The sequence below is a fragment of the Bacillus rossius genome, chromosome 13 (assembly GCF_032445375.1).
Source record: "Bacillus rossius redtenbacheri isolate Brsri chromosome 13, Brsri_v3, whole genome shotgun sequence".
Lineage (NCBI taxonomy): Eukaryota > Metazoa > Arthropoda > Insecta > Phasmatodea > Bacillidae > Bacillus > Bacillus rossius.
The window spans coordinates 12,825,633-12,838,691 of NC_086340.1; the positions used below are offsets into that span (position 1 = coordinate 12,825,633).

Genomic DNA, 13,059 nt, shown 5'->3' on the forward strand with positions numbered 1-13,059 from the left:
GGATGCGTGGTTGTCATGCGCATTGTAAATGAAACTTCACAGAGGGATAGGAAATTTGTAGGGTACACAAATATTTTAAATACATGTACAAGTGTGCAAGTATACGAGTGGAAGTATGCGAACAATCAAGTACGCAAGTATGCAGATATGCTAATTCACAAGTATGAAAGCATGCTGCAATGCAAACATTCCAGCCTGTGCTGATACTGCCATCTTGTTTTCTCAGAAAAGTGATTCAATAACTAATGAAGAAACAATTAAGGGTTCACAACCATTAACAAACATGGCAACGAAAACAAAACCTGCAAAGAGTATATATAACAATTCTCAGACTCTACTTTATTCAATCTGAGCATTACCCTTTCTTTTCGTTACGCTCATGATGTCGCTGCCTCAGCTTACCCTAATGGCTGTTAAGTCGTTTAACTTTAAAATGATTCTCTAGTGGAACATACGGAAAAAATGTCCAAGATATTATATAACCATATGGAAATTCAACAACACAGAATGGCTAGTGAAACTAAGAATTAAAAGTAAGCAATAATTTAACACTAAGTATAAAAACTGTAAACTCAATCCACGTACCATTATTATTTTTTGAAGCGAACCAATTTACTTATTGTGTATAGCAGTTGTTCTCAAATTTTTTTAAGTCAGGGTGCATTTAAAACCCTACAAATAATTGTAGGTGCATCATACACAAATTTCTGACAAATATGTTATCATAAGTAATATATTACAGAAAAAAAATCAAACATACCTTAGGTTTATTCAGGATTGTTTACAAACAGTAAAGAGGACTACAACGCTGCACTGAAATAAATCACTGTTCGAGCAAAACCGGTATTACATTATAAAAATGACCGTGCAATATAGAAACTTTGTAAGAAAAATTGATTAAACCGTCCTGAATAAGTCTTGTAGATGATTCACCAAGTATTTGCAGGCACCTTGACTTCACAGTCAGTTAAACTTTAGAGATTGAGAATAATTTTATTTTGTCAGGAATGGCGTATCGGGTATCACTGCCTGCACTGGTTCCCCCTGGCCTACATCGTCTTGCTGCCTCTGACGTACGTCATCACGTACGCAACCATGAGTAACTTCAACAGTCTTTTTCACATAACAAATAGTAATGATGTATTAACCAAAAGAGCAATAGTATATCCGTAGTGAAATGGCACAGTAGAGCAACTACAGCCATCCTTGTACCTGGACACGCATCTCTCCGGAATATCACAGGGCGCACACTTTGAGAACCACCACCACGGGGCGCGTCGCCCAACTTACGCGCCGTGAGCTTCTCCCGGTAGCTGTTCTGCAGCTTGAGCACGGCGCTCTCCAAGGGCAGCGCGACCTTCCTCTCGGTCACGAACATGTTGCGCAGGATGCGGGCCAGCTCGGGCAGCCTCCCGTGCTCCCGGCTGTCCGTGTCCTGCGCGGGACACATCATGGCGAGGCGCGCCCTCGCCGCCTGCTTCGCCCGCACCTGTGCACACGGTCCTCGTTCCAGACACACTGTTGCGCTCGACACGCCACGGGAAATAAAAAAAAAATGACAAAATACAGGTTAAAACAAAAGATATATTTTAGAGTTTTATTTTTATAAATTTATGAATATGGTACAATATTCACATACAATGATTTTTCTTTCTCCCTCTCCCCACGAAAACAGTGACATAATATGAATGTCCAGTGGAAAATTACTCAGGAAAAAAAAATTGGCAAGCATTTGTGTGTATTAAGTACACATCAGGATGCGCAGGTGCTCGAAGAAAGAGCGACGGGAAGAAATACGTACCATTTCAGAAAATGATGACGGAGGAAAGGCATTACAAAGGAAACCGAAAAAGTCAAGTGCTGGAGAGCATTCAGACGCACGGCACGACCGAAACTCCAAAAGAAACCAAAACCCGAGAAAAACAGCTGGACCCTGTTACCTTTTCCAACAAGGACTTTGGAATCCCTTTCAGAGCGGACTGAGCAGGCGAAGACAGGGCAGAGTCCGGTTTGGCCACCGAGCTGTCTTTGGCCGCAGAAACGGCAGACTGACCGCCCGCCTTCGAAGCATCGCCGCTCATTCCCAGCAGCACATTCTGCATTCTCTGGTTGCAGCTGAACAGATCCTTGGCTCGATCTGAAAACGTGAACGACGAAAGTCAGGTCGGGCATTTCCAAGTCTAGGCGCAATCATGCCAACTGAGATCTACAACGTCTGTACAGTTACTGCCGAGGTTTTTGTACAAAATGTTGTTTGGTACCTTCGACTCTCACTTCTGACAGAAAATCGCACCTCGCTGAAAACTCGGTTCTCAACCAGCTACTGTGATGTATTTCTAGATCAAAGACACCGTACCTTCTTCAGTAGAATAACTCTTTTCAAAAAATTTTTACAAAACAATTCTCTAATTTGTGCATTATATTCTATACCATTTATCTATTTTTGTCCTTATTCCAAAGAGTAACTTCAGGGTAGTGTCAAACATTATAAATATTATAGACCAGCTGTACCAGCTACTCATTGCTGTGGCTCAGTCTGGTTAAATGGAAAAGAAAGAAAAGAGAAAGCACACAATTTTCTTGTATTTTTTTTTCCGTAGGTACACATACACAAGGCATTTCTATCTCTCTATATATGACCCTCAATAAATCTCATTATACTTCTTTCTCTCTCTCTATATATATATATTCACACACACATACACAAAAGTCTTTCTATATCTCTATACCTATATATATCAATATACCGGTATCTCCCTATGCATTTACATGTATATACCTCATTCCATCTCTATGTATCTGTATATCTCCCTACCTGTATGTCTATATCTTTCTAGCTAAATCTTTACAAAACTGATGAACACACACACATATATATGTGTGTGTGTGTGTATATATATGTATGTGTGTATATATAACTTATCTATATTTTTATCTATATTTTTAACTGACAGAGGTGTGACACAGGTATGTAAGAATACAAGCGTATACGAATGCAACGTTGTGTCAAAATTTCATGGCAATCGGTGAGGAACGTTCGGCGACTTCAAGATTTTGGACGAACGAATGAACATTCACCCTTTTTATTTGATGTAGATTGCAGAGGCTTACCCAACACGTCTTTGGCGGAGGTGAACTTCCTGACGTTGGGGGGCTGGGGCAGCTCTTGCGGAGCGACCTCCTCCGCGGCGTCGACCTCGAACTGAGGGTGCCAGCGGGCCAGCTCACTCCGGGGGACGACCAATGGCGGATCCAGGGACGACAGGAATTTCTGAACAAGGGGAAAAACACTCAAATGTTCCGTTTACTTAATTACACCGAAACAGCGTAACTTTGACTGATACACGATGCATTTTTAGTTTTTACTGTGTAACATTTGTAATAAGCATGCTCTAACTAGTGGGAACAATAAAAAAAAAAAGGCAGGTATTTGGCATGTTTGAAAAATGTACCAAAGTCGTTATGTAAAAGTGCGTTACCAATGAAAATTGTAAGCTCAAAAAAAAATTCAATTTATTTAGTATAACATACACTTTGGTAGAGACTTAATTCTAAATAAATTGCATTCATTAAATGTATTAAGATTTTTTTTTTGGGATTTGAGTTCAGAAAATAAAAATGCTGATCAATTTCATGATCTAGGTTGCAGTTCGGTGTTATATAGTGTATTGAAATGCCTTTTGGCATTATTTCTGTTTTATTGCAATTCACCATATAATCTTGTCTCTAGGTATCAGTAATCAATATTATTTTATTTGAAACTTACAATTCTTTCTTTACATCATTCAATATTTGTACTAACCATTATAAATTACATTTGATTTTTTTTTTTTCCCTTATGGGACTAAAACCCACTTTGCAAACAAACTACTAAGCAGAATAACTCCTATGTAATTTCTGGGGACCATGAAAGCAGTTCGTATTAATAAGAGTTGACTTTATTAATGATTTTCCACTGCAAATGTATGTTTATAGTAGAGAATGAACGAAAAAGGGGGTTTACTGACACGACACAGAGGAGAGACAGACGAGTGAAGCAATGTGGGTAGAGCAGCAAATTAATAGTTTTTTAAAGTACTGTAGAGTACCGCTAATCCAGACTAAATGGAATCAGATCTAGTCACCGAAAGTACAGTTTGAACTGAATTTGTCTTAAAAAAAATTTAATACAAGATTTAGATGATTAAAACTACAAAAAAAAATTTTCTCCATAAATACAACAATTTATCTACGGCCTACTTTTAGTTTTAAAATTTGTACCTAAGTTTTTAACCTACGAACTGATGTAGGATTAACAAAACAAAACATCTTTGGAATAAATATTTCCATTTTTTTTTTAATCCCATCCAGACTAACAGGATGTATAGAGGAGCGGTGTACGGGTTGGCGGAACTCTACAGTATGTCAAATATTTTACAGTCAAACCATCAAGCCATTATGAACCTCACTGCCCAGAACAGCAGTTCCCAATTTTTTTTCGACCAAGGAACCCTATGAGTGACTTTTCTTTTGGCGGAACCCCAATTCCTTCAAAGAAAGTTTCTTGACAATAAAAAAAATAATAATTAAAAGTAATTTCCCGCCCGACCCAGTTTTTCGGGAAAATCCAAAATCCCGCCCAATTCTAGTTTGAACCTATGACTCACCACATAAGAGTGATGCATTAACCATCAACAACAGGTCCAAGAATAAAAAAAAAAATAAAATAAAAAAAAAATTCACATGTATACAAAGTCCCTTCTGGTAACCTTACCTCATGTTGTTCGAAAACTCTTTCCAATAGATTATTGTAGAAAATTCTTTTGCGCTCCAAAATGGAAGTGGGAGTCATCAAAACCTTGTCAGCAGGTTTCGGCACGTCCTCATCTGAGATGTGCAAACTGTTATCATTTTTCCCTGCATTAAAATAAAGCACATACAAATAATAATATATTTTTGAATGCAAAATAACATCTAAATACATTTTAAAAAATTATGAAAGACATTACATTTATTTTTGCCACAGGTTGGTGGTCTTTTTTATGAGCCTGAAATACATAAATATTATTACTAAAATAATTTTAATGCTACAGTAAATAATTTTCTCAAGGTACTTAAAAATGTATCCTTGTTAACAGGGAAAACCCATTAAAAGGGTAAATTTTATGTAATAATAAGTCAAATACTAATTTTTTTAACTTATTATTCTTAAGTGGGATTTTCTTGAGAGGGTTTTAATTAAAAAGCAAACTGAAAAAATAGTGAAGACTCCAGACCCAAAATGCTGGCAAAATATAATCATTAACATTAAAGAGTTTTAAAATAAAGTTAAAATATTTTGTTATTCTCAACTTACATGGCAGTTAAAGGCAACAAAGTATGTATGTTTTAATGTGTAATCAGAACACCGAAGTGTAGATATCTTTTTAATTGTTTAACTGGACGTGCTACTATGGGTTTGCAAAATTCTTGAATGTGTGGGCTCAAAGGTTTCAATGCTCTCAAGAATAAACACTTAGAACCACTTTAGTTACAGAAGGTCATGCATTATCATCGATACTTTTCAATACTCTCTGCAATCTTCATGTGCTTGCTACAGCATTTGTAAACTTGTAAAATGGTAATCGCAAAATATCAAAAAATTGGTGATGGGTTGTGTAAATTTATAATAGCGAACACAGTTATTTTGCTAACCACAGTTTCTACAATATGAAATAGCACACAACTGCATGTAATGCGTCAAACGTAAGATAAATTCAAAAACAAAAGGCCTCAGGAAAAAATTACTTTATTTATGTAGCCCTCCCTTCCCTTAAAGATATGACTACGTCAGGTATAACATGGGCCACATAGACAACAACCTGGAGTGTAAGACAGTTTTTAGGACAAGAAACAAATCAAAATTAAAACTAATTTACACATAAGACCTATTCTAGTATGAGACAAATTCTTGGAAAAGTCTTTCTCCGATGTAAGACTACCTCGAATATAAAACTACGTAAAATTTAAGACTACCTCGAAAATAAAACTAGGTCAAATTTAATATTACCTCGAATATACAACTAAGTTAGAATTTAAGACTACAGTAGAATCTCGTTATAAAGTACATCAATAAAGCCTCAACTTTTATAATTAGTAATGAAAGTACTTTATTCTGAAAGTTACCTTTAAAACGTAGTATTTTTGAATTTTTAAAAATAAAGTAGTAGGGGATCAAATGTTACATTAGCTTAGAAGCAAATATTTGTAAAACAAGAATTTAAAAAAATAAATACTGAACTTAATACAGTAGCCTAAATCCAAGGCCTCCATATACTAAATTTATATCTGTCTAACACAAAATTACAAATGGGTTAAACTATTTTGCAGATATGTACATTTATTGGGATAGAATTCCCTCGTCATCTCATAGGCGAAGTCTCTTGCGACCAGCAGATAAAGATGACTGTTCATACAGTTTATAAATTTTTCACATCTTTTATTATTGTTGACAGTGTAGTGGGCACCAAACCAAACGACCGTGCCACATCTGCATTTTTCCTGCCTTTGTCAACTTCTTTTAAAATTTTCACCTTTTTCTTTCAAAGTAAACTGCTTGCGTTTCTTTTTATCTTTTTGGCCATCCATCCTGATTAAAATATTCAATCAACAATATTGTTTGCCTCGCGCCACGTCAAACGTAAACAAACCTCGCATCCTTAGATAACAATAGCACCACACTAGTAGCGCGCGTCGCGAGCATGGCTGTGCCAGGCGACATTCCTATCTTTATGACAACACAAATAAAGCGTGTCGACCATGTTGTGACACCAAACAGTTCATAACTTAACCTGCATAAATTAACATTGGATATAAGTTAAAATATAATTTTTATTTAACGTTTGTATCTGCGTTAATAAAAACTTTTAGAACGTGCTCTACAAATAACCAAAAGCTGCGCAGCTGAAAACAATTGTCTTGAAGAGGGGCAAGACAGCAATCGATTGTTTAGATAGTCTCGTGCACTAAAGTGTGTGATCCATGGAGGAAGAAGAATGGCGCGTTATACTGTACTATGATTCTATGAATCGTTGAGACATTGTTTGTTTACGTTTCATACTTGTTAACGATTCTTGAAAGCGATAAAAATTAATCATAATGTACATTTATATTAAAGAACCCCGCCGCAAACACAATAACAATTATGTAAAATTTTCCTGATAACTGGAAAAGAATGGTCGTCGTAATGAAAGGTAGGATACGTTTTTAATGTTAAAGTGAAATATTTTTACATTGTTTACATTGGTGTTTTGAGCGGGAATTTAAAATCATACGTTGAACTGAAAGATACGTTATTCTGAAGTACGTTGTAACGGAATTTCACTGTAACTATAATTTAAAACTATCTCAAATGTAATACTACTTCCAACTGAAGACTACTGCAGATATTAAACTACATAAAAAAAAAGACTACACTAAACATAACATAACAACAATATTGCTCATTATAATATTGCCTCAAATAAATTATTACCTTGACTATAAAATTATCTCCAACACATCATTTATTATATCTACCTACACACACACATACAGATAGATGGGTCTGCCTTTCAAGCAATAGTAACTTTCATCAAGGAAATAAATACATTAAATTCCTGAGTAAAAACATAAAACATGATCTGCAGCTAGCCTATGGCTTCCTGGACTGGTTTCATCAACAAAAATCTAGTTCCATAATTTTGCTTCAAAAGAGATGAATGGGTATAGATCAGCAGAAATTTAATTTCATTAATGTAGCAATTATTTTGGAAGTGAAAATTCCTGTGTTATATTTAGGAATCGTTTTTTAACGTTGATTGACATACAGTCTCTACAGATGACGATGACATAGTATTTTATTTGCAGATAACTTACATTTAGATGAAAGAATAGGTGTGATGGTGAGCTCATATGTATCTGCCTTTGATGTTGACCCAAAATTCCTTACTTTTTCCTGATGAAAAATATAGGCATCAGGAAAAACAGCTTTTATCTGTCCCAAATGTTGCTCTGTAAAGGTTCTGGAATCAAATACAAGAACATCTTTTGTACTCAACATATGGTTTGAACTGACTATCTAAAACACACTTTAAATCTAGTCATTATGCAAAATAAAAAAAGTTAAGCAAATCTAACCAATAAATTAGGTAATCTATATTAATAATAAAACTGTCTGAGGTAAAAAGTCTGTATTAGATAATATTAATAATATTATGAAAAAAAATATTGGAAATAGGTATTCACATTTTTCCGTACTCAAAAATAAAATTTTAAATTTTTTTGTCTTATTTGTGTATTGATCTGTTTGTTTGCCTTTTTTTTCCAGCATCAATTGCAACTAATTGATGGAATTTATGAAACTTTTTTCAATAGTAAGGTCTTTTGCTTTATTAAAAATTAGGGTAAATACAATCAGCATTCCATCCCTAAAGGAATAAAAAAGGGGTAAAATACAGTAGAATCCCGCCAATGCGACCCCCCCTCTGATGCGTCCATTCCGTTTATACGACCGTTTTTTGAGAAACCGTGAAAAATTTGAGCAGAGAAAGTCGAAAATTTGAGTAAAAACGGCTGAAAAACAAGTCTGTTACACTTTGTTGGGCGCTATGTGTTCACGTTTATCTTGGCAAGCGCTGTACTGCAAGTAGACAGGCAAACAAAAGACGGCTAAAAAAAGATACCACCCCTCTAGATTGTCCACGCTAGCCAATACCAGTAATCTGCGCGCATCACCTGATAGCATCTACGCGCGCGTCTATTGCCGCCCCGGTCCCGTGCCTTTGTCTTGCGACTGGTTAGTGTGATGTGAACTTGCCAGCTGCATCTCAGGTGTCACTGCCCACACAAAGCTGTGTTCACTGTGTTAACGACGTCGCCAGGTGTTTGGTTCTCGGCTATTTTTTTATAACATCGCTGACTTCGCACATGCGCAGCTAAACAAAAAAAAATTGTGTGGAATTATGCTATACACCTCGGACTTGCATACCCCGAACAATGGGTTCCAATAAATACTCGCGCTAAGTGAACTCACGTCACGCGAGTTCGGCTATGCTAGCCGGCTGGTGGTTATTTTCGTTCAAAACGTTGCAAAGGAACTTTTGTGGATCAGGTAGAAAACATTCGGCTATAAACGAAAGATATAAGAACAATGCTATCCTGAAATGCTGTGACATGTTTTTGGAGTAGATAATCACAGCGACAGACCGACAGGATGAGCTCCTGCCCGTGCCGTCAGCGATGTTTATTTTGACAGCTCAAGCAATTATCTTTTCCACGTCCCTTCACGACGTAAAAAAAGAAAAAAAAAACACGTTGGAATGCAGATGGAAAAGTAACTATGCAGTAAAATAAATATATTTACGGCCCTGCTAAATTTTTCTATTAATTAAAATTTGAGGTATTAGTGATTTTTCAGCAGAAACTGCTGTGTGACTAATAAACAAATTGTATATAAAGTATTTATTGACGGCGAAGGACAGTCGTATAAGCCCATAATAATATTTATTTTACCGAGAATGGACTATACAACCTGGCTTTTGCCGCACGCGGTGTGGGAGGGGAGGAGGATGCTGACAGTTTCTCATGCAGAAGGTTGAAATAAGGGAGGGAATGTGTTGAAATGTTAGTTGGAAAAGGAGGAGGGGGGGGGTGTTTTTACATTGTTTGTAGCTCTGGGAGGGATTAACCTTGAAGAATTAGCAGGGGATGAAGAGGTAAGCGTCGCGTCACGTCACGTATGACGTCAAGTCGCCGTCACCGCCAGCCTGGGCGGACGAGTTTCTTACGCTCTCGCACAGCGGCTTTTCGTGCGGGCGGGTAAGATAACATGACAGCTGAGACGGCTTTTCGTGCGATAGTGAATGCACCGAGCTCGGCTAGACACTGCCCGAGCGGCATTCACACAATGTATCCGACGATGCGGTGACACCCCGAATTCTCTATTGCGACCATTCCGTTTATTTTTCCGGAAACCGTGAGGGGTTGCATCAGCGGGATTCTACTGTAGTGCAATGAATATAATTCTCTTTGAATCTAATAAAGTATAAGAAACAAAAATTGAGAACCAATTATAAAGAAACTAAAACTACCAACCACAATTTTACCTTTTTACAAATTTCAACACCTAAGGGGTGAAAAAGGAATAAATATGTATTTAAGATGAATAATAATATTGTAGAATCTAATCAAACATAAGAAATATTGAGTACCAATAATGAACAAACAAACACTACTAACCACAATATTGCAATTGTTGAACCACTAAGGGATGAAAAAGGGATTAGTATGGCTTCAAAAAACGAAAAATGAACACTTCTGATTCTATTGGAAATAGAAGTTAGAAACTAAAAACAACTTGTATGTACAGTTACGTACTGTATTTTTTTTATTTATCAAAATTTGTCTTTTAATGGGGTGAAAAGAGGCAAAGTTTTATTTATTAAAAAAAAATCTTCGAAACGAATTAAGACGTAAATTATTTGGTAAAGAATAACAAATTTTAAAAATAAGAAAAATATGATTACTAAAATAGCTACTAGATCTAAGGGTATGAATTAAGAATGAACAAAAAAAAAAACATTGTTGTTTTTTTTTCTTTCTTCAATTTTCTAGCATTCAAATTTTAAGGGGGTGAAAAAAAAGGGTAAGTTTTGTTTTATCATTAAAAAAAATCATATCTCCATAGCGTATAAAGCTGGCTTCAAAGAACAGAGCAGTAGTAACATAGTAATTAGTAGAGACCGGAAAAATTCGCGAATTCATTTCGAGATAGACTAAAATACAAACAGCCTCTGCTAATGGCTCACAACTCACCTGGATGACGCTGAGCCAATGAGAAACACCCGACCAAAGCTTTATCGAATCACAGGCTGCTACGTTGGGACGTCTCACAAGACAGCAGCCAATGAGTGGGTTCATCCCGGAGGTCATTGAACCCGCGAATTTTTTTCCGGTCCCTAGAATTAGTTATGTAGGGTGCCTAGTGAAAAAGTGTGACACGCCTGCAAATACCGAACCGCCGAAGTCACCTGTGCAGCATCTCCTGAACCGCCGCCTTCACCTTCTTGAACGTGACGGCCTCGCTGCGGTTGTAGAGCATGGACACCACCACGTCCACGCAGCGGAACACCTCGGCCAGGCCGCGGTACGGGAAGGGGAGCGGCAGCCCGGGGGCCTTCTGCGGGGAGCTCCCGGGGACGGCCCTCTTCTGCGGGGAGCTCCCGAGAACCCCCCGCTTCTCCGGGGTCCCCTGGACGGCCTTCCGAGGGCTGCGGGCCAACACTCACACTCATTGTCCAGCATTCGTAAAGGGGTCCGTGGTGGTAGAGTGCAGTGAATGTGAGGGGGAGGTACATGAAATCAAGCGCTGCTGCTGCTGCTGCCTTTTATTTTTAACCCCTGCGCCACAGAGCAATATTCCGAACATACATTACACACATTAACTACGTAACATACTCACTTCCGTTACCCTATGATCCTGATACAGTCAAAACTCATTAACACAAACCTGAAGCTTTGAATATATATACTGTATAGAAGTCGCCAGCCCAGGTTAAAATTTCTAATACGGTTTGAGATAGTTGGTTAATTCACCGCCGCAATCGCCACCATCTCTAGGGGCATCGACTTGTGGTGGTCCCTAGCGGACAAGTGTCGAACTCTTCAAACACCCCTTCCCCCTCTTGTTGAACGACCTTGAGCTGCAGTGAATGATGGGAGCGGGGTGCAGGAATGACAGCGGGTGACAGTGCTGCGCTCTAACGTGTAAATAACAAACTAAGACGATACAGGGCGTTACGGCAGCGCCCTGCAGCGGTGAAGTTCCCAAGCTGCTCAAAGCTGCTCATCATACGCTCCTGAAAAACGTAGAGTAAATCCTATCCACTCGCAACTTCTATACAGTATATATATTCAAAGCCTGAAGGGACCATAATTTTTGTCACTTTGCAATTACCGGTAATGGGTTCCTGGAAAACTGAGAGGAGTCTGTTGGTCCACCCCAGCTTCTGTTCTCTCTTACAAGTTAATAAAACTTAATTTTTTTTATATAATCAAATGTTTGTCATTTTGCAAATCAAACTAGCCAAAACTGAGAACCAATATATACATAGTTGTTTTATTATGCTCAGTGCTATATAGATGGCGCCTAACCACATTGAATTTGTTATTTATTTTTTGTGACCTATGATGGTACTTTACATACAGGGGCCAATGAGAAAAAGTATTAGTATAAAATTATCTGCTTTTCACAATATCTTGCATTACACCTTGCAGTGTAGTGTGGTGTTATAGTTATAGAACAGTGCCATTTTTAAGTTAGAAAACAAAACCTTTAAAAAAAATATTTCCACATGATTAAGAGTACCATCTATCAACATTTACATATAGTGCATGACTATAAACTTAAGTGAGGCATAAAAAAACCATAATCAAGTCAGTAAAAGTGTCTTGGAAAACTTTTTCTTGACTTTTATGACTAGTACTTCAGGTACCTTACTTTTTCATGACTTAAATAATCTGTTGACCTCTGTTTTAAAGTTTTTTAACATTCTACTACCATATTTAATTAGAATGAAGGTAGCCGTTAGCACTTAAAGCACATCACCAAATATTTGTATCGCTATCCTACAAACCCCATGCAAAAGAGAACAAATAGAGAGAATACCTTGTATGAAATTCCACTTCAACTTTTTCAAAATTTTGAAGCTGAGGTATAGTTTTGTCCAGCGCCTTCCTCGCAGCCTCTAACTGTGCACATCTCGCAGATGATTTGCTGAAAGCGTTCATCGCTTTCTTCAGTTTTTCGCTTCTCGACAGTCTGGATTTAATCTCGCTCAGAGAAAGTTCCTGAATCAACAGAAAAAAAAAAAATTACTTTGCACGCAAAATGATATATAATTCATTTTAAGCAAGTAATTTTTTTCTTACTAAATTACTTCAGCACATAAACTTAAGAATGACTGGAATTACTACAAGATTTACAGAATGAATAAACAGCACATAAGTGATTAAAAATCATTATCTTCGACATTCACCACTGCTAGTTTGCACTCTTATGTC

At 37.2% G+C, this 13,059-nt stretch overlaps 1 protein-coding gene across 1 annotated transcript in view; it reads right to left on the bottom strand.

Moving 5' to 3' along the window:
* Nucleotides 1-13,059, bottom strand: part of LOC134538255 (DNA replication factor Cdt1) — a 31,273-nt gene that overhangs the window by 7,628 nt on the left and 10,586 nt on the right. The window contains exons 5-11 of the mRNA XM_063379406.1: nt 12,665-12,846; nt 11,028-11,267; nt 7,876-8,021; nt 4,754-4,896; nt 3,112-3,271; nt 1,941-2,137; nt 1,291-1,489 (exon numbers count right to left, since the gene is read on the bottom strand). Coding sequence (XP_063235476.1) covers nt 1,291-1,489; nt 1,941-2,137; nt 3,112-3,271; nt 4,754-4,896; nt 7,876-8,021; nt 11,028-11,267; nt 12,665-12,846 — 1,267 coding nt within the window. The remainder of the gene's footprint in view (nt 1-1,290; nt 1,490-1,940; nt 2,138-3,111; nt 3,272-4,753; nt 4,897-7,875; nt 8,022-11,027; nt 11,268-12,664; nt 12,847-13,059) is intronic.